Source organism: Ochotona princeps, chromosome 1, assembly GCF_030435755.1.
Source record: "Ochotona princeps isolate mOchPri1 chromosome 1, mOchPri1.hap1, whole genome shotgun sequence".
Lineage (NCBI taxonomy): Eukaryota > Metazoa > Chordata > Mammalia > Lagomorpha > Ochotonidae > Ochotona > Ochotona princeps.
The window spans coordinates 69,115,602-69,138,590 of NC_080832.1; the positions used below are offsets into that span (position 1 = coordinate 69,115,602).

The 22,989-nt window shown below is 44.5% G+C and overlaps 1 protein-coding gene across 2 annotated transcripts in view; it reads left to right on the forward strand.

The window, feature by feature from the left end:
- Positions 1–744: 744 nt before the first annotated feature.
- MAP3K7 (mitogen-activated protein kinase kinase kinase 7) overlaps positions 745–22,989 on the forward strand; it is a 77,995-nt gene continuing 55,750 nt past the window's right edge. For both annotated transcript variants that reach the window (XM_004580378.4, XM_004580379.3), the window contains exon 1: positions 745–1,095. In XM_004580378.4, the coding sequence (XP_004580435.1) occupies positions 976–1,095 (120 nt within the window). In that variant the 5' untranslated portion in view covers positions 745–975. The remainder of the gene's footprint in view (positions 1,096–22,989) is intronic.

The window sequence follows — 22,989 nt, forward strand, 5'->3', positions numbered from 1 at the left end:
GAGACTGACAAAAACAATTTTTATGCTCAGAATATGTTACAAATATTTCCTGAGTCCCTATAGCATCCACGGTACTGAGAAAACAGTTACTGGTGGTTTGGAAACGACAGGTGACAACGACAGGTGACAGGGACGGGTGGTGCCCTCTACTGATTCCATCTGCTTCTGTTTGGTTACCACTCCACAGGGGCGCCTTTCTCACGTGAACAACCGAGATGGCGCCGGGTGGGATCCTCCAGTAAGACTGAGATGCACACAGAGGCCTCCAGCGTGGCTGTTCACGTTCTGTATGGAGCCAAGGGTGCAGCGAGTGCCTAACTCGGGATCTCGGCTTCCTCCCACACACCGCGTCGAGGAAAGCCCACTTTGCAGAGTTCCCGGCAGCTCGGAGCCCAGAGCGGCTTCACCGAAGCCCCCGTCCGTCCGCGGGCCGCTCGTCAAGCAGAGACGGTGCGGCCGAGGTCACCGAGCAGACGCCCACCCACACCCTTCATCTTTCCCGCCGGTCCTTCCAAACACCAGCCACCCCAACTTCGTGTTTTTTCATTTTTCCCGTCGTAAGCGCGCCACTTCCGCTCGCGCACTTTCATGACGCCAGGGCATCAGTTCTCGCGAGTTCCCTCGGTGGCTGAGGTGCTTTGCCGGAGATCTCGCGGCATTTGTCCGACAGCTTCAAGCCAGCCTCTGACCCTCCTCGCCCCGCCCTCCGACTCGCGGCTGCCCGGTTTCCGATTTCGGAGCGGAACCGGAAGTGCGGCGGGCGGGCGGGCCCGGCCGCGGACAGTGCGGCGGAGCCGGAGCCGGAGCGGCCGCCGTGGCTGCTGCCCCCATCCCCGCCACGGGTCGCCGGGTGGCAGCGCTGCGCCGCTCCAGGCTGCGGGTCGGTCCCGAGGCGGGTGGGCGCGAGTCCCGCCCGGATCGTCCGGGCGGCGCGGTCCCCGGGCTCCCGGGGCCCCCCGGGCGCCGCCAGGGATCATGTCTACAGCCTCCGCCGCCTCCTCCTCTTCCTCGTCCTCGACCAGTGAGATGATCGAAGCCCCTACCCAGGTCCTGAACTTCGAGGAGATCGACTACAAGGAGATCGAGGTGGAAGAGGTGAGCCCGCGGGGGCTCGGCTGCTGCTGCTGGCGGTGAGGCTGCCCGTGTGGGGCTTGCCCTGGGCTCCCCGCAAGGACAGCCCGCGCGGCTCCACACCTGCACGCGTTCGCTGGACGCGGTGTTCTAAGGGTCAGCCGTGGCCTTCAGTGCTGGCCTGAGGTCCCTGTCACTCGCTCAGTGCCTGCCCGCCTCGTAGGGGATGCTTGACGCTTGCCAAGCGACTCGGTCATCAGTGCTAGTAAAATGTTCCCCCTTAGTACCCGACGGCTTTGCACTTTCCCGATACCGTCCAACAGCCCTGCCTTCAAGTGGGCTGTTTGGAACGAATGTAGACTAGTCAATGACGAAAAGATGTTTCAGGCAGCGTGTTAGGAGATAATAATTGATGGTCTTGGTGACAAGCAGAGTATTGCTGCTTTCCTAGCTAGTTGTTCACGTTTATCCTTTTTGGTGACAGCCAGGCTACCGCTGAATTTCCGTCTCTGGAAGCCGTTCTATATTCTGCGGCAGTTTATGTTAGGTCAAAGTATTTCACTACTTTTAATATATTGCTCCTCTTTGATTAATAAAGGGGCAGATTGTAAGGACCATACAGTTTAGATAAGGGAAAACCAAATATATGTTTTAAAGAAACACTTTGGAACTTGTTAAAATTTTAGCTGGGTGCAATATGTCCAACAGTTGCCTTTTTTTTTTTTATCATTTTAAAGTTTATTAAGCATTCTGTTTCACCTGTACCGTAAAGAACTTTAACTCCTAGTGAAATATTACAGTATGTCAAAGAATTTTAGAATCCAAAATTACATTTAGGTGGTGGAAAGTGAAAAATTACTGAGCTAATGAACATGTAGTGCCTTTTTGTCTTTTTTTCTTTTTTTATTTTTCAGTTATAAGACAGTTCAGTATGTCCAGTAAAGCACATATTTGGGAACAACTTCCTAACCCATTTGAACTGAACTATAAAACATAGATCCTGAGTTTTGTTTCATTGTATCCATAGAGCGGATCCTACTGACCAGGACATGCAGAACACCAGGCAGTGTCTGACATGTATTATTAGGAAACTCAATTCCAGACAGGAGTGATGACCTGCCTTAAGGTCGCATGGTTAAGTGAAGGCCTGCATTTTGAAAAGGGAGGAAAATTTTGGGTGGATTTTTTTTTCTTTTCCTATTGAAGCTATGATAAATTCCTTTTTCAGAAGTGGATAGTTGATCCAGCTTTCATGGCTAACATTCTTTTGTAAGAATAAAAGCAGAATGAGTCAGAATACAAGAATTGCAGTTTTTAAATAAGCATTTACGTCTACTCTGGTGAACTGCTATGCTGGTAGACAAGGGAGTGTTATATAATAATAACTTGGGCTTTGTGGTCTGCCTCACAAACTGACTAGATTCTGCCGACCATGCTCCACACATACTGCTTTCTGAGGCCTTTGCATTCCTGGGTCATGGAAGAATGCACGTTTCCAAGGAGACATTTGCCATTTTCATGCTCTTCCCCACAACACCATTTCACTTCTAGTTAGCTTCTCCTAAAGTTTCTAAGCCCTTCTTCAAGATAAATTTCAGCTTTGGGGGAAGGGTATATGTGGGATATTCCTAGAGAATAGATGTTTGGTTTTAGATGAGAATTTCTCCCTTAGGTTATGGAGTTATTGAGGGGTTTTTGGTTGTGGCTGTTTTTGTGTTTCTGTTTTTTAAGTATCTAACTTGTTTTCCCTTTCAGTCCTGAATTTACATCTTTCTGATTTTGAACAACTGTTACATAGTTTCCATCATAGTCTTCATTTGCACATGTTAAAACAGTATTATATAATACAGTGCACTCAGTACTGTTTCTCAATTTCATTTCTACCTCTGGAATAATCATGAATAGGTGAACAGAAATAAGATATTTTACATTGCTTCCAATATTTTGTATGAAACAAATATGTAGTCTTTTAAATAAAGACTCTATTTCTCAGCTCTCCAGTAGTAAATATAATTGAATCATTGCTTGTTTATTTTTTCAGATGGCAGAGTTACAGGGAAAAATAGAGAGGGAAAGAGAAATTATCTTCCTGCTGGATGACTCCCCAAATGGCCACCCAGGTCTCAGATGAGTGCAGAGGCCCCCGCACTTGGGCCATCTTCCAGCCATATCAGCAGAGAGCTGAATGGGAATTGAAGCACTGTGGATCTGAGCTGCTCCTTGCTCATGGGATGCTGGTGTGGCAGGTGGTAGCTTAATATGCTGCACTACAATACTGGCCCCGCAAAAACTGTGTTTTAAAAAGAATCCCATCCAGAGGACAAATAAGCAATTATTTAATAGGTGAATAAGATCTGAAACATTGGCTACTTTCAGTCTTTGGGTTTCTAATATTGTGACCCAGTAATGTTCTTTACGGAATTTTTTTTTAAAGATTTATGTATTTTTATTACAAAGTCAGATATACAGAGAGGAGAGACAGAGAGGAAGTTCTTCTGACCGATGATTCACTCCCCAAGTGACCACAACGGCTGGAGCTGCTTGGGTCCAAAGCCAGGAACCAGGAACCTCTTCCGGGTCTCCCACAGGTGCAGGGTCCCAAGGCTTTGGGCCGTCCTTGACTGCATTCCCAGGTCACAAGCAGAGAGCTGGATGGGAAGTAGAGCTGCAGGGATTAGAACGGGCGCCCATATGGGATCCCGGGGCATTCAAGGCGAGGACTTTAACCACTAGGCCATGGCGCTGGGCCTGGAATTTTTTTTAATTATTTATTTTTAAAAGATATATTTATTTACTTGCGTTACAGAGAGAGTACTAGGAAAAGACAAATCTTGCATCCTCTGGTTCATTCCCCTAGCAATGGCTAGGACTGGGCCAGTCTGAAGCTCGGAGCGGAGGGCTTCTTCCAGATCTCTTATGTATGAGAACAGGGTCTCCAGAACTTGGGCCATCTTCTGCTGCTTTCCCAGGTCATAGGCAGGAAGCTGGATTGAAAGTGGAGCAGCTGGGACACATTGGGAGCAGCAGTGCCCCTATAGTATGTCAGCACCGCAGGCTATGCTACTGTGCTGGCTCCAATTTATTTTCATCTTAATTGGAAAGTAGACAGGGGCCCGGCATGATAGTCCAGCAGCTCAAATCCTTGCCTTGCACACGCCGTTATCCCATATGGGCAATGATTCTAGTCCCAGCATCCCCACTTCCCATCCAACTCCCTGCTTGTGGCCTGCGAAGCAGTTGAGGAAAGCTCAGTGCCTTGGGACGCTGCACCTGTCTGGGAGACCCAGAAGAAGCTCTTGGCTCCTGGCTTCAGATCAGCTCAGCTCCGGCTGTTGCAGTCACTTGGTGAATGAATCAGCAGATGGAAGCTCTTTCTCTTTGTCTCTCCTCCTTTCTGTATTTCTGTCTTTCCAATAAAAAAAAAAAATAGGAAGACAGTGAAAGGTCTTCCATCTGCTGCTTTACTCCCTATTGCACCTAACAACCAGAACTGGGCCAGGTGCCTGGAACTCAACCCTGCTCTCCCAATTTGGGGGGAGGGACTCATGTACTTGAGCTGTGTCCTTATCTGAAGCAAGTAGCCTGGCTAGAACCCTTTGACAGTGGGACACTGACAGCTCGGGTGGGAGCCGAGGCCACTGAGCCAAGCCTCCACCTGCATTTGGCACATTTTAAATTCAATTCAGATGACAAATGTGCAAGATCTCAACTTCAGACATCTATTCATATACTTCTTTAAAAGAATCATTTGGGTTTTTTAAATTTAAAAATTTTTCTTTTTTAGATTTATTTCATTCAAAAGGCACAGTTACAGAGAGAAGTATACAGAGAGCTCTTCCATCTGTTGGTTCAATTCCCAAGTGGTCACAGTGGCCAGAGCTGGGCCAATCCAGAGCCAGGAGCCAGAAACTTCCTCTGGGTCTCCCACTAGGTACAGGAGCCCAAGGACTTGAGCTGTCTGCGGCTGTCTTCGCAGGCATGTTAGCAGGGAGCTGGATCACAAGTGGAGTAGCAGGGATTCATACTGACACCCATGTGAATGCCAGTGCTGCAGACAGTAGCTTACCCAATACATCACAGTGCTACCCCCAGGTTACATTTAGTTTCTACCATTCCAGATGATGATACAGACAAGGTCACCAAAAGTTGTGAAGTGTGTACATTAGATATGAGACTGTACAAGTGGTAAATGCAATCTGGAATACAGGAAAGTGCACCACTGGTTAAGCAGCCACATGCGATGCTGGCATCCCACATGGGCACTGATGTAAGTTCCAACTGCTGCACTTCTGATCCAACTCTGCTAATGTTCTGGGAAAGCAGAGGAAGATGACCCAAGAACTGGGACCCCTGCCACCCTGTTGGGAGATCCAGATGAAGCTCTTGGCCGCTGGCTTCTGCCTTGCTCAGCCCCACCTGTTGTGGAAGTGAATGGAAGGTAGATACCTCTTTGTTTTTTTTCTCTTTGCAACTCTGCCTTTCAAATTTAGAAATAAATAAAGAAAGAATCAACCCTAAGCAAAAGCTTAGATGGAATACTGACAGCCATAATTCTGCAACTTTGAGCGTGTCACTCAGTTTGGGAGCTTGTAAAATAATTCAATTTTCAATCATTCAACTTATAATACATTTTTAAAAGTCTCTTCCAATTCTAAAATTAAAGCTTGTTCATTGTTTCCAGTGTTTATGCCCTAGTTCTCTCACAAGCTTAGAATTCCCTGAAGCACAGTGGTTCTTATCTCTCATGGAATTTAACTGATAGCCAAGCAGCCCGAGGTAGGCAGGACAGGTGATACCCCTGTCTCACAGATATGACCAAGAGCTCCTAGAATCTGCCTGTCCAGAAGCCCCGTGCCTAAGGAAAGGATGGAGGAGAAACTGAATGTGAGGTTTCTTGCTTTGTGTCATTTGCTCTTTCCACTGGACCTGTGGTTTTGGTTCTTTGGGCAGACCTTTGTAGCCAACCTTATTGTGGAAATGAGGAGCCACATTCTGATTTTCGTTACACTAGTTGGTCCTAAACATTTCACGAGTGTTCTGCGTGCATGATACTGCTGAAACACTATGGAAGATGAAGAGTCCTAGGATCCTCTCCAAAAAAAAAAAAAAATTGACTTGCCCTGAGATTAGAATAAGCACAGCAGTTAATTATATTTTCAGAACTGCAGACTTAGACCTGTGGATATAGTCTAGAGTGTAAATTGAGCACATAAGCTATAATGTGAAAATGGAGTTAATCCCAGAGACTCCATCAAGTGCAGTTTTAAACTAGGTTTTGAATAAAGTCACTGGGCAGGGAAGCTGCTGTCATGAATCGTCTTTACATTTGTTGGTTTGTCTGGAGAGCTCTTGCCCTACAATGTCACATAACTGACTCCTTGCTACCATTGAAGGGCCACCTCAAGTGTCCCAGGCTTACAAAGCCTTCCCTGAGTAACCTAAACCTTTGTCATTTCCACAAGTGCTACCCTTCAGGGTACTTTACAGCAACTCAAATTATGAAGTGCTTTATTCACATTTGCAATATGTAGCACATGGAAGAGTCTCTATAAATGTTTGTTGAATGAGTAAATGAGATTGTCTTGACAGTAAATGGCCATCTGACTCTCATATCACATTGATAAAGCAAGGATCAAAATAAGCTATGTGTTTAACCAAGAGCATTTACATTAGGAATGAGGTCTGCTTATTTCAATGTTGATCTCATCACACTCAGCAATTGCTCGTGTTCATCAAAAATGGAAGCTCCTGTCAAAGATACTGTGAATAAGCTAAGTACTAATGAACTTTTACTGACATGCTAAAAAGATCCTGTTTACAATGATTGTTTTTTTATTTATTTATTTTTGAAAGGCAGAATGACAGAGAGAAGGAGACCCCATCTTCTGATTCACTCCCCCAAGTGATTGCATCAGTCAGAGCTGGGCTGGTTCAAAGCTCAGAGCTAGGATGCTCCTCTGAGTCTCCCAAGGGGGCTCAGAGGTCCAAGGACTTGAGCCATTCTCTGCTGCTGTCCCGGTCATTAGCAGTGAGCTGAATTTGAAGTGCAGCAGCCAAAATTTGAGCTGCACCTATTTTTTTTTAAGATGAGTTTGTTTGTTTGTTTGAAAGATAACATTAGAGAGCTCCATTGGTTGACTATAAATGACAGTAGGTAGGCCAAACTGAATCCAGGAGCTAAGAGCTTCATCTGTGTCTTCCACCTGCATGTCAGGGACTCAAGCCCTTGGGTCATCTTTCATTGTTTTTCACAGGCCATTAGCAGGGACCTAGATTGGAATTGGAGCAGCAAAGACATGAACCTTTGGCAGCAGGGGATGCTGACATAACAGGCAACTGCTTTACCTGCTACCCTGCGGTGCTGGCCCCACGCGTTGCTTTTTGAAATGGAGGCCTATGATGCTGACCACAACCACAGCAGATGATCAGGGGTACAGCACTGCACACATCATCACTGCAACAGCCATAATCAATGTCAAGGATCATTAAAAGACGTACGAAGGTTGCGTCATATTCCATTTTAAAGACTTGACTAGCAGAGGGAAATGTAGAAAGAACTTGTAACAGTGTATTTTCCAAGTTTAAGCTACAAATATATGGCAGTTTATATTAGAGAAGAACATGATTTATAGCTGACTAAAAAGTCTGTAGATTTGTCAGTTTAAATCAGGATGTCTAGATAATACACTTTCCACGGGAAGCTCAGTGACCATTGATCTGTGGCTGTGTCCTTACAGAGGTCATTTTTGTGTAGCGCACGTGTCACCAGAGTAGCTGAGAAAATGAACTGAAAGAAATCTATCAAATAGATCAGAAGTTTTATGGTGGGCTTTTAAGATTGCTTGAAAAATCCAGAAGAAAGCTTGAATAATGAAAGCCTTTTATATGATCAAAATTCTCTCGTCAGCAGATGGCAGTTCTCTCCTGCCAGGTTATTAATAGAAATTAAAGTTCTGAAATAGTTGGGAGGCTGCATGTCCTACCCAATAAGTGTAGTATCTGTGCTTGTTCTGTCATGTTCCAGACTCCTGGTCAGAGGTGGCTGCATAGCCAGGGAGGGTTCATGCACGTGGTCTGTCCTACAGGGCCAAACCGAACTTTTGGCTACAGTCACTAAGCTAAAACACAAATAAACTGTTCACAGTTAAGATGGCATTATTTCACAGCACATAAAAATACAGATCATTTTCTATTGAGTTTAATTTCTGTGTTTAACTTTTTGAAAGAATTCTTTCCTTAAAAAAATTAAGTTCTGATTTTGGTGTTTGTGACTTTCAGTGATAATTTCACAAAAGCATTCTAATGCCATGTCTTGTATTGTTATCATTTCTGTTATGAAGAAATTAGATTGAAATCTGCTTTATTGGAGGCTATAGCCGAGAGAGGGAGCAATGCATGTCTAAAACATTTAGTTTAGAAAACATTCGTAAACTAAGAGGGTAGTACTGCTAAACTGATTCCCCTTTAAAATCAGTCTTCTTTGCCCTGCTGTGTTCTTTTGTTTTTTCAGATGAGGGGTTTTTAAGAACATCTGAAATATTTGCTTGTAAGTTTACTCTTTTAGTGAATGCTACGATACAGAAGACAACTTATAACTTAGCTGTGTACTGTTTCTTAATAATTAATGACGAAGTGTCAAAGAAACCATATTATTCAGATGTGAATATAATCTAAAAGCTTATTTGATTTGTGAATTTGAACTAAAAATATGTGGTAGATTTCAGTGTTTTGTAGTTTCAATTTTGGAAATCTTTCAAATTATTTACCTCAATTGCCATTGTGCCTGGAGCAGGGCCTCCTGTGCAGGTCGTTTCTGGTCTAGCTTAAGTAAAAGAGAGGCGTCAGGAGCCCAGGCTTTTGGCCAGCCGTTAAGACACCAGTTGGGAGGGTCCTGTCTGAGTACCTGAGTTCAAGTCCAGGATCTCCTTACTGACCCTCACTTCCTGCCCACGCACACTACGAAGTAGCAGGTGCTGCCTCAGGTTGTTAGGTGCCTGGGTCAGGTTTGCTGGCTCCTGGCTTTTGCCTGGCCAGCTAGCACTTGAGCTCTGTCATTTCTACCTCTCAAATAAATAAACAAATATTAAAAAGAAGCAGATGAGATTGCATTTTACAGTTTGGCATTGACTTAGTCCTTACCTAATAATCTATGGAATCTCCATCCAGGTTTACCAGATGTGCTAACTACTCTGTAACTCTTCTCCATCACCTTGCATTTTTTCCGTAATAATTAACTTTGTTAACAGATTTTGTTTGAAACAGTTTCCTAAAAGAATGTATGATTTTGTGTAAAAAAAAAAATCATGCGCTTGTACTATTTTGTCCCCATCAGCAGGCTGCTGTGTGCCTCTCACCCTGAGAAAGCCAGAGTGTGGACACTAGTGGGTTTTTATGACCAGGTGTCTAGTGTAATCATCTGTCTCTTAGTAGCAAAAGAAAAAAATGTATTTTGTGTATTCACAGGTTTGGATTTATATGTATGTAATGTGTACAGTTGAAAACATGCAAAAATAGATGCTTTAGAACAGTGAGAGATAATATAGTAATTAGAAAAAATGAATTTATGATTCTATGCCATCATTGTATCATGACACAAATTTAGTTTCTTTTTTTTTTTTTTGTTAAGTTTTGTTGTTGGTGTTTGTTGGAAAAGTAGATTTATGGAGAGAAGGAGAGACAGATCTTCCATCTACTGGTTCCCCCCCCAAGTGGCTGCAATGGCCAGAGCTGAGTCAATCTGAAGCTAGCAGCCAGGAGCTTCTTCCGGGTCTCCCACGCTAGTGCAGGGTCCTAAGGCTTTGGGCCGTCCTCCACTGTTTTCCCAGACCACACACAGAAAGCTGGATGGGAAGTAGAGCAGCCAGGACATGAACCAGCACTCATATGGGATCCCCATACTTGGAGGTGGAAGAAGATTAGCGAATTGAGCCGTTGTGCCAGGTCCTTGACTCAATTTTATTTTTAAAATATTTCCAAAAGTGTGATGATTGACTTGATTAAAATGAAATAATGTACTTGATTAAGTTCAAGTAAACTGCCATATGTTGAAAAGAAAAGACATAGTAGAGCTGGTATTTCCCATGTGGGGCTTGAGGTGCCTGTGGCACCACCAGTTCCCAAAGACAGTTTTAAATACGGCTGAGCTTGCTGATAAGACCTGGGTGGAAGAAGGATTCAGTAGTGTGAAGCCCTGAAATTAGAGGAAAGTGGACCAAGGATAACTCTAGAAACCATCAGTATCTGCTAAGATTTGGACAGAGGAAGAAGAGTCGATGAAAGAAGCTAAGATGGAACTGTTTCTTAATCATTCCTCTTGATGCTTAGTGATGTTACCGTGAGCTACATGAGCAGTCTTGCCATACCTTTGTCGGGGAATCTCCGAACCCGCGGAAGAAAACCCGACACCTAGTGAATGTGTAGGAAAACTTTATTCCATCAGGCAGCATGCAAACAGGAAAGCCGTCTGCTCCTTCTTTCTCTCTACTCTGTCTGCCCCCTCCCCCCCCCCCCCCAGGACCCAACCTGCTTATATATAACACCTAGCCATTCAGCTAAAAGGTCACCCCTGCACATGGGAAGCGACCAATCAGCTAAAAGGTCACTCCTTCACGCGGGAAGCGACCAATCAGCTAAAAGGTCACTCCCGCAGGCAGGACACGCAGCCACGCCCCAAGGGGAAGACGCTTCCTGAACTTGTTTACTGCTGCCCTCGTGAGGGCGTTGGTCTGTGGTGCTGTGCTAGACAGCCCCATAGATGGTTAGGCGCTCTCAACAGCTCTCCCTTTTTGTTTAATTAACAAGGGACCATGCCTGTCTTAGGTGTTCCGAGTTAGCACTCTCCTTACCCGTCATGGGCTGACCGCGTGGCCGTGGACGCGGCACCTGTCTTAGGTTGGTAGAGCCCATATCAGATACTTACCCGTCTTTGACTACCGGTCCAGCATGTTCAGCCATACCTTGGGGGACTCTCGTCTATGGAGCACAAGCACCGCTTGCACTAGCACCTGCTGTTGGGCTTAATGGCGCCATGCTTGAATTAGGGGATGCGGCCAACCCAGAGCACATGAATGACAAGGAGCAGACCAACGCTGGTTAGACCAGCCCACTGGCGAGCAAATGAAAGGCCTCTCAAGACCCAATCGGGCCACTGCTCTACTGAAGCTACTCTTACCCCTATGGCATTGATGGAAAGAATTTGCGTGTGGAGCTCTCTGGTTAAATTATCGAACCTCAAGGACCAGCTGCCATTATCAGCACAGCAGTGCCTAACCCATTCCAACATTGGGTCAAGCCACCCCCATATTCACTACAATTCAAATAAGAAACATTGAACCAATGGGAAACCAAAAACATAAATGGTGGGGAAACACATGCAAAGGCAGGGGATATAGACACATTACTCTTACAGGTCACATTTACATTTTCTTCCCAACTGGGTGAGTTACTATAGATACAGGCACAGTTCTGTATCCCTGTCCCACCAGCCTAAGCGAATGCTGATATATCTGAGTGGCCACCATTGCTGGTACACAGTACTCAGGCATTCCAAGGTTGAGCGAGCAGGATCACCATATGAATAATTATACCCAAAAAAGGTTGAGTTGGAAAAGATGGAAAGCAAATTTGTCACAGCAAAACCTGGGGCCACTCTTCTGAGTGACACAGTACTTTGACATCCCGTCCATTCCGGGGGCCATCTCCAAACACCAGCACAGCATGGCAGTATCTGATGTACTCCGGTCACAGACCATTGCCACATTCAGCTTGCGGGCAGAGTCAAGGAACGGTGGCAGTCATGGTCATAGCTACTCCATCAGTTCGGTTACCCTGAAACCTCCCTATGGTACGATCCGCCATCAGGATGCAAGGTCTAGTCTCATTTACAGCATAGGCCCAGGCTTGGAAGCACACAGCACCAGGCAAGATGATACTTATGTTCCTTATGGTATCGATTTATTGTCCCAAGGGACAGCGGGCAGTCCGATGCTCTCATTGCTGGTAAAGAACGTAGGCAATATACGGCTGTTATTGGTCACCGGCAGGGGCATCGGCCATGCCCTCACTATCATCCACAGGTGAAGGTTCTGGTCGTGTCCGTTTGCTGCCAAGCTCGTTGTCAGTGCAGTCATTAGCATCCACCACATCAGGGGCTTCATCTTGAGGAGGCTCTTCACCACACGTGTCAGACGTTCGGGTATCCACACTGGTCCTTCAGAATCCTGCGGAAAAACACAAACTGAACCTCGCATCCGTCATAAGACAGGATACGGGCCTCGCCATGCTTTTGTTAGGACATCCTTCCACATAACCCGGTCTTTCAGGGGCCATCACCCAAGGCATGCCGCTCAGCAGCAGAGCAGCTATGCAAATCCAAAATCAAAAAATTAAAAATATATGTAACAAGAGCTAATTAGTGTTTTGGGCTATTGGGGAAGAGGGAGGCTCCTACTTCCCCCCCCCCTTTAAAAAAAAAAAAAACATTTATTAAACTGTGATAAAAACATTCCATCAAATTACAAAACCTGAGTAAGAAAAACAAACGGCACATGCTTAACTGTAGTTGACATTCAAATAAAATTTGCATTCCCAAAATATTATACAGTAATTAGAAAATACCAGCCAAAGTAATATTAGGATACTTTTACGTGCGGTCTCAACAAATTTGAACAGAAGCAAACTTTAACAAAGGTAAATTTTACAGTGAAACATAGCAGTAGATTAAGGATCTTAACATGTTTATTTTACTGCTATTTGACACTATGATACAAAAATAAGAGGATTTACTTGACATTTTTAATAAATATCTCATGGGCTGTTGAGTGCCTTACTGGTGAAAAGATTTAACTGGCTAATCTCATCAATCCATTTTGTACATTTAGTAGGCATCAACTCTGCCCTACATAACTCTTAATGCAATTCACAGCACACAAATGGTTATCATATTAAATACATAATCAACTCGGACTTCTCAACAACGAGGAAATTAGTAAACCATCAAATGGACTGCTTACCATACACTTTCCTCATAACTAAATAACACACAAAAAAATCAAAATAATATTTGTCATCACTCTAAACTATTGCCAGCAACTGACGGAAACTGCCAATTTGCCATATTCATGTTCACAACGTGCTAAATATACTCTGCTGTTACTTCATCCTTTTTGTTTAATTAACAAAGTCTTGAGTATGGCATAAGCACGCTCTACTATAGCCTGACCCGTGGGATTATATGGAATGCCAGTGGAATGTTTGATAGCAAATTCAGAACAGAATTTATACTCTTGAAAATTAGGAACATTCATATACTTGGATATCTAGCATTTCCCAATGCAACTTTAAGAGCATCTTAACTTTTTGGTTTAGGAGTACAAAACATGCTATACAATAATTTCCTCTTTTGCTAATTTGATAAATCACCGTTCTGCTAATTATATCTAATAAGAAACATTCGTGACAACAGCGTTTACTATAACCACAAAAAAATAAATTTTCTTTTGAAGAACAGTCATCTCATGATTTATTTACAGCAGTAATAGAATGTTCCTTTTTTAACGGAAGACTGCATATTCTCTAATACATCCCAAAGCAAATATACTATAAAGTTTATATACCAGTTACACAGTAAGAGGGCTTCAATATTTGCTTTGAATATATTCATTGCAAGTACATTTTGAAGCCTCTTAATTTTAGGTTGATATCATGAGGTTATATAGTATCACCTGTGATATGATCTAAACTGGTTTAAAAGGCCTTTATAATTATCTTCAGGTACTATTTTATACTCTATTCACCGTTTTCAGGTTTTCCCTTTGCCTTCCTAGATATATACATATATAGATACACGGGTATATATAAAAACTGCAGTAAATTTTGCATCCCATTTGTCTATACAACTCTTAAATGTTCATTTATTATGTGAACAATAAAAACTATTTCATGAGGTTCAAGTATAGATGAATAAATACCACTGTAAGAGTAAACAAGAACTGAAAGACAAGCACATGTGCACATGCAAAGAAAAGTCCTTAAAACCTATTCCAAAGTGTTATGATCTCATGTTGTCAATATTTTTTCTAGTAATTTATCCATTTTCTGCTTATAAACATGAACTTAGACCCAAATAGTTCTTCTCATTGTTCAAGTTTGTATGTTACAAGATTTACCAATATACTATTCAAGTTCTTTTTTACTTTTCTGAAGGAATGCTGAAGGATTCATTAGCTTTTATCAAATGACTTTAAGTGTCAATGACATTTTCTATAAAAGGATGAATCAGTCAATTTAAAGAAAGATATTTGATTTCTGTATATCGGATTGTGATGACTTAAATCACTTGGAACCTAGTAAACAAAATGGTAAATGAAGGCATATAATTCAGCTCTTGCACTAGCTTGAAATCTAGTGGGACCCAGGAGAATGCAGGGGATTTGGGGTTTGGTCCTCCTGTATGGGAAAGACCTGCCCAGGGCCACGCAATTCTCTCCAACCTTGCCTCTCCTCCACATTGAGGTCGCATGGCCGGACCCCTAACACATCCCAATCACCAGTCCAGGGAGGAGCCGTAGGCACCAAGGGCGGGTCTCCTGGTGGGGGTCTAGGTACCCAGTATTTCTTTGAATGACTCACGGATGCAGTTTCTAGTCTTTCTACCAGCTCATCCAATTCGCTCCCTGAGGCTTCCTCTTTCTCCTCTGAATCTGATCCTCCTGACTCACTAGTTGCTCCTTTTGAAGAAGCTTCCTCTTGCATTTCTCGCAACAGCTCTTCCCCTTCCTGCAAGATTTCCTTAAACTTGTCTGACCGTTCCGTAAGACAAGACTTAACCAAGGTCTAGAAACCAATGGTTCCCGGCGGTAACGGACTCTTCCGCTCAGCCCACAGAAGGTCTCTCCCGAGGCGCTCCCATTGGGGCAGAGTCGTAAAACCTGCATCTAAGAACCAAGGGGAAACCCTACCCGCTGTCTGCAAAAATGCAAGCACCGTTTTAGCCTTCACAGGAGTACCATGTTTTTTCAACAGTTTCCATAACAGCTCCTGCATACACATACTAGAAGACAGATTCCCCATAGTGTTGAACGGTATTATTCCCTGACCGAAGGCTGTCTCGTCACTAACCCACGATCCTTTCTTGTCGCTAACTCGCAAACCTCTCTCTCGTCACTAACCTGTGAACCTCTCTCGTCACTAACCCGTGATCCTCTCTCATCGCTGCCCTGCGAACCTGACGCGCGCGTCCCTGCAAAAGCGGCTTCCTGTGCCTATGCTCAGCTACTGACTTTTTCCCGCGTGTGCGGCTTCCTGAGCTGTGCGCTCAGTTGCTTACCTTGTCCCGTGTTGTGCGGCTTACCGGCTGAAGTGGATCCGAGTCACAGCACCAGATGTCAGGGAATCTCCGGACCCGCAGAAGAAAACCTGACACTGAGTGAATGTGTAGATGTCGGGGAATCTCCGAACCCGCGGAAGAAAACCCGACACCTAGTGAATGTGTAGGAACTCTTCATTCCATCAGGCAGCATGCAAACAGGAAAGCCGTCTGCTCCTTCTTTCTCTCTACTCTGTCTGCCCCCCGCTCCAGGACCCAACCTGCTTATATATAACACCTAGCCATTCAGCTAAAAGGTCACCCCTGCACGTGGGAAGCGACCAATGAGCTAAAAGGTCACCCCTGCACGCGGGAAGCGACCAATCAGCTAAAAGGTCACTCCCGCAGGCAGGACACGCAGCCACGCCCCAAGGGGAAGACACTTCCTGAACTTGTTTACTGCTGCCCTCGTGAGGGCGTTGGTCTGTGGTGCTGTGCTAGACAGCCCCATAGATGGTTAGGCGCTCTCAACATACCTTCTGATTTTTGCTTAGAATAAATGGCAGAGATAGTATTGCTGGGTTGAAAATGAATATATTTAAGATGTATCCTGATACATATATATCACCAAGTAATATTGGAATTTAGAATTTTTGCGAGTCCTATTGAAATCTGAATATTGTTTTAATTAGCATATCTTTGATCATAAGGGGTTTTGCCATCACTGTGTTTGTTGGCCATTTATAAGTTCATCTGAACCTTTTTTGCCATTCATTTTTTCGTATCAGGCTTGGAAAGTTTTTTCCTATCCCTGTTTATAAGTATGCATTAGCATTTTTTTTTTTTACTTCTTATGGTTTTAATTATTACACTAAAGTATTTCACTCAAGATTCTTAGGAAATAGTTTTTTATTTTTGTTTTCCTCAAATTGTTATTCTAATGTATTTTACTGCCTAATCCATCATTCTCCCTGTAGTTTGCATTGACTCAGGGGTGAGCTGAACAGTTCTGTAGTGGTTTGGTGAAGATGCAGTTATCTGAGAACTCAATTGGAATACCAGGAATCCAGGATGACTCACTCGTGTCTATGGGGTACCGGTATCTGCTGGGACCTGGGTTGATCTGTCAGACACACACTCTCTTCTCCACACAGCCTTTCCTGAATCAGTTGGGCTTCTTATAAGAGGTGCCTGAATCCCAAGAGGAGTGAATCAGACGCTGCTGCTCTGCTCAAGTCCTATCTTTAGACGTTCCCAAACATTGCTTCAATTACAATACTGATTGAAACAGTCCAGAGCAGCCTTAGCTCAAACCAAATCTGCACTCCCTTCTCAGTGAGGAATAGCAGGCACAGAGGGAAAGAATTGATGGGAGTCAGCACTGGAAACTTCTACCATATGTCTGTGATAAGTAAGCCTCCCATTGACCCAAATCCATCCTTATTTCTTAAAATAAACTAGACCCTTTTGCACCCCTCTTCTAAATTATCAAAATTTTAGTTTGATACAGGCTTGGCATTCCTAACCCAGAACTACAGAGTCTGGATTGTTGACTTGATGCTGCAGTTGGAAAATTCCACACTTAATCTCACATGAAGGTCACAGTGAAAACTTAAGTGCACCAAAAACATTGTATAAAATTGACTTTGGGTTGTGTATTTAAATGCAAATGAAATATACATACATTTTGTGTTTAGACATGAGTCTTAGTCCCAGGTATCTCACTGTGTACTTGTACGTGCAAATATCCCAGAATCCAGGATAGGAAAACCTTCGATCCCATATGTTCTTTATAAGAGACACCCAATCTGTATAACTTTGAAAAGTTGAGTGCTATATCACGCTTGCTACCTCTGGGGTAGTATTTCCTAATCCTCCTTCTATACAAAGTACTGAACCAAGTACTGTGTGCCCATGGGCTGATTAAGTCTTTCTTTTGACTTTCTTTGTGTTTTTGTTTTTGTTGTTGTTTTCCAAGCACTCAGCTGTGGTCGTCTGTATTTGAGCTGTCTACCACCCATAGCCTCTGATAGAGGTACCAGCATTGCCTCACTTGGAAGACTTTCATGTTAAGTCCTCTGGCTTTTCTCTTGGCAGGGGTTTTACTGTATCTCTGCTAGGTCCCGCCAGGACTAAGGGAGCCTGCCTCTTGTCTATCTCCCTTGCCGCTATCCTGATTCCTTTGTAGATGCCTCTGTTTTGAGAACACCTGTGAAGCTGCCCTGAGTGAAAAGTAGAGAGTAGGTCCTCCTGCCCTGGAATCCTTTGGCTGTTCTAGCAACCATAGGCTGCAAGTTGGGGGAGGAGTGGTGGTGCCGAGCTTCCACCTGAATTCTGACATTTTGTTCTGTTTCAGCTGCTGTTCAAAAAAAATTGCAAGTACTATGGGCTAATCTTTAATTTCTTCTCTACCTTACTTTCAGCCCAAAAAGGCATTTTTTACCTATGATAGCTACATTTATGCTATATGGAAAAATGAAAAATCATGTTTTTTTAATTAATTTTTTATTATATTTTTGACAATCTTTACATAATTAATTAGGGTAAAGGGTTCAAGGGCTATAGGAAAGTGGGTAAGACTATTATTCCCGTATTGTTTCCTTCATGTTTAAAGGGGGGTATTAAGGGGGAAGGCCCACCCAGTTTCCCACCCTCCCCAGGTCTGGATGTAGGGCATTCTCCAAGGTTCTTGCTCAAGTGGTTTTGATAGTACACCAGTTATGAATCGTTGTCAATCTTGCCACTCCAAGCACGATGAGGTCCTTGAAGAATCCACTGATTGACACAGTCCATCATAGAGTCTCCGTTTGCCCCGTATTTCGTTGCCAACATATAGCTGAGGTGGTTGATTGACCTGTTCTGTCCTCTGTCTTGCTTAGGGTTCTGAGTCTAGCATTTCGATTGGGGAGATCTCCAAAGAAACTCTGTGTGAGTTGTTCCCAGACCAGATTCTTGTATGTTCTAGCAAGCACAGGGCCCGGCACAGTCCATCGCCCTGATCAGCTGGTGGTTGTGATCGCTGGGTTGGTTCTGTTTTCGGTCCCGAGTTGCACTGGAACCAATGGGTGTTGCAGTCCAGGCTGGTTCTGCCCAGCACATACTCGGCCCTCACATAAACCAGTGGGTGTTGCAGCCTAGTTGGAGCGACCCACAATAACCCCCACCAGGCCCACCCCCTACCCTGGTTTGCCAGTATGTGTAGCAGTAGTCCAATCTGTCCCACATCCCATTCGGCTTTCGTACATGTCAGTGGGTATTAAAGCTTTGTTCCATCTAACCAGCTGCACTATACAGCCCACACAGATGCTGTTGGGTGTCTGTCTAGCCACCCCAGCCCCTGTCCTAGTTTTTGTGCCCTCCCGTGGAAGTGGTAACACAAGAGGGTGGAGCCCACTATTTTCCTCCCAGGCCTCTCCCACTCCCGGATTATGCACTCCAGGTAGTTCTGTGGTTTGACTTGACAGAATTAGACCCCAGTGCCAGCTTCTGCCAGCTGATGCTGTGGCTAAGCCCAAACAACCCTCTAATTTTGTTTGCACCAGTAGGAATAATCAGCCCAGCTTTTCCCTGATCTAGGCCACATGCAGCGCACAGGTGTTGTAGCCCTGCTTAGTCTGGTCTGCCCCCATCCCAGCTCACGCTCTCCAATGGAAGTAGCTATCCAGCAAGGGAACCACCCCTTATTCCCCTGCTGGTTCTACCCCCTCCCTTGCTGGTTCTCACGTGTGCTGGTTGGGTGCTGCAGTCAAATCCAGTACAGGCAACCTCACCTTGGCATTCCATATTGTGCACTGGTTTTTGTTGCGACCAAACCCGGGTCGACCCACACGGTTCTGGTGTTTGGATTTGCCAGTGGATGATGAGAACTGATTCAGCCTGGTCTCCGCCCAACCCATGCCAAATGTATGTCAGTGGGTAACTTTCCCTGGCCTGTTCTGGTCTGTTTCCTATCATGTTTCTTGTGCTTACCTGCCGGGTCTGTGTCCTGCCAGAGGAGTTGCCCAGTCTCCTCCATCAGAACCTCTCCCAATGCCAGATTTTGCGCATACCAGGGGGTCCATGAGCCAGCCCTACTCGGTTCACCTCCTGTCCTAGTAGGAACAGTGGCTTGTCCTGACTGGCCTTCTACCCAAACTGGTCCTTGCTGATGGATATTTTGTCCCAGCCATGGCTCGTCCATACCCACATATGGCTCACACATGCTCAGTAGGGGTTGAGACCTTGCCTAGTCCATCCCACATCTACCCTGGTCTTCCAGGACACCAGAGGGTGTTTGACTCTGACCCAGCTCTGTGCATCCAATCCCAGTCCACACTTGTGCCTCGGGTGACTACAACTGTTTCCTGATCAGAACACAGCCCCCATTCCAGCACATGCGTCCCTTGGTGGGAACCTCAACCCAGCTAGGGTTGTCCCCTTAGCTCCCCAACTGGGCCTGTTCCCAGCCATAGATCACGCGCATGCCAGTGGTTGCTCTGACTCAGCTTAGCTCAGCCCCTCACCTGTCCCGACCTCTGCCTTAGACACTGTGGCTTAGCTTTCCTGGCTCATGCAGACCAGGAGGTGCAAGAGCCTAGCTCAGCATGACCTGTGCTCCATCCTAGTCTCTAGGTTTGCTTGTGGGCTAAGGTTTGCTCAGTCCTACCTGGTCCACCCTGTTCCATTACCAATTGACACATTGCCCAGCTTGTCCGACCCGCAGGTCTGGACCACATGTTCACCAGCGGGAGCTATGACTCGCCAAGGGAGTTTCCCAAGTTCCTTCACTTAATCCACTCCCAGACCCAGTTCTCATACATACCCTTGAGTTTAGGCCAGGTTCTGGCGAAGTCTGGCTTTCCATTTGGTCTTGTATGAGCTGGTGAACGTTGCAGCCCGGCCCACCCCACACCCTATTCAGGATGCACATTTGGGTGCTGCTGCCTTGACCAGTCCAGACTGTTGCAGGTTCCTTTACCTGTGAGTGATGGCAGGCTCCTGGGTCACACCTAGCTTAGTCCATCACCACCCCAACCTTCGAGCTAACCAGAGGGGCTAGAATTTCCACAGGGTTTGACCCACACATCCCTCACAGAATCTATGCCCGGATATGGTTCTCAAGTGCTAGTTCATGTAATGGCCTTGCTTAATGTGACCCTTCTCCTGATCCATCATCATGTCAGGTAACAGGATATGATTCTGCTGGACAAGCCCCAAGCCATAACTTTTGCATGGACTGGTATTTGGTGGTCAGCATTAAGTGATTACAAGTTTTTCAAAGGAAGAGTTACTGTCGTTGGGAGTCTTTATGATTGATTCACGTCCTAGAAGCTCTGGGTTCAACCTGGAGCTACCTAAAAAGTAATTCAAAGAACCAAAACCCCCAGAGCTCCCCAGCCGGGCAGCCAGCAGGCAGAGCTGGCACCAAATGGCGTACTGGCTGCCCGGGGACAGCTCACCACGTGCACATGGTGACTGGCATCTGGGATCCAGGCATGAGATGTCCCGTCCTGAGGCCCACCAGCAGCCCGGCTGCTGAAAGTTTAAACTCCCAGGCCCAAGGTCGCGCCCCTCCCCAATCCCATTCACCGCCCAATGAGGGTGGTGGGTGGGCCCCGGACCTGCCCAGTCACGGAAACCTCCCCCCCCCCCGGAGAAATCATGTTTTAATATGCAAAAAATTAATTTGTAAGCATCACCTCTAAACTTACAACTGTACACATTTGATTTTATATTATTTCTATAACGTTTCACATTTTTGTATGCAACTTTGGACATATCTTTCTTATCATGTAAATGCCAGTTTCATGTAAAGAAAATCGATGCTTCTTGAGGCCATGGGCTGTCATCTCACATGAATGTACCTGTATAGTATTTCAAAATATACTGGAAAATTCCTTCTCAAGCCAAAAAGAGAAAGGTTATTATGCTCTCATCTGTTCCTTTGGTTTTGAGAGCTCTGAGTCAGCCATCATCTCATCACTAGGTGGCACTGTGGGTCATGAATAGTCATACCAATTCAATATGTTTTGTGTGATCCACAAATATGGGTGTTTGAAAACCCTGCATGGACATTCAACATTCATTCCTCAGAACAAAAAAAATATGGAACAAGGAGAATCCATTAATTTTCTAATATGCCAGTTGTTTTGGTGTATTAGAAAATTCTTCAGAGTACCTGTTTGAGCTTACTAAATTACTTCATTCATTTTAGTTGATAATAGCATGCATAGTATCAGTAGATGGATTGTTTCCACGTACAGCTTCTTAGTCTAATGTTGCCGTAATGTTAACCATTTTTAATACTTGTTTGCTCTTCATCTTAGTTTATTGTGAGAGAAATAAACACAATGGCCTCCAATGTTGATTGACACCCTACTCCAAACACTAAACCTTTTGTAGTATATCAGAAATGCCTGCTTTTACCTATAGATATTGACTAGGGAAAACGACAGCATCTCTGTTTTACTCTTGAGGAGAAAAACTTAAAAGATAGCCTGTGCACCATTAAGACTTATGTTTTTTAGAGCCCGGCGCAGTAGCATAGTGGTTAAAGTCCTTACCTTGCACACGCCAGGATCCCATATGGTCATCAGTTCTAATCCTGGCATCCCTGCTTCCCATCCAGCTCCCTGCTTGTGGCCTGGGAAAGCAGTCAAGGACAGCCCAAAGGCTTATGACACTGCACCCATGTGGGAGACCTGAAAGAGGCTCCTGGCTCCTGGCTTCGGATTGGCTCAGCTGCAGCCATTGCCGCCACTTGGGGAGTGAATCATGGGATGGATCTCCTCTTTGTCTCTCCTCCTCTCTTTATATCTGGCTTTCCAGTAAAAGTAAATAAATCTTAAAAAGCTTACATTTTTACTAGGAAGTTCCCTGGCCACTTGTCTTGCTACAGTTATTAGTGCCCCTTTATACTGTTCAGTGTGTGCTGATACAGATAATAACTCATTTGCTCATCTTACCTGTAGTAGTCCCTTTTGTTATAGAAGAGTGTTATGCTAGGGTTTTGTGTGCCTACCTTTTGTCTAGGGTGAAGTTCCCTCTAAGGGAAGACATAATTGCTACTTTCTATTACGTGGGCAGCGTTATGTGTTACAAAGTAGAATGGATGACATTCTTGTGTGAGACTGCCTGGCATCAAACCAAACTCAGCCACTTGCAAACTATGTAAACTCGGGTAAGTTATCTTACCTTGTTAAAGCTAGATTCTTCATATGTAAAACTAGGATACCATTAGTAACTTGTAGGGTTGTGGAAATGAACTAATGTATGTGAACACTTAGCTCAAGGCTTACTTTGTAGGAAATATATATAAATGGGATGGGGGAGTTTGTTTCCCAAGGAAAAGACCTTGGCACAGTATTTAAATACATGGAAAGTTAAGATTGGAGTAGATAGCATTTAACTAGTGTCTAACTAAAATCTATTAATTTTCATTTTCCTTTGAATATTTTATATTATGGAAATTTAAATGTTTTATAAAAGTAGACAAAGCAGCATGACCAACCATGAATTCATGTGATACTCATTGTTTAACTTCAGTATTTACTTTTATAAGATTTGAGAATTAGGTTAGTGAGATATAATGTACATATGAAAATTCACTGATTTCATATGGAAAATTCAAGATG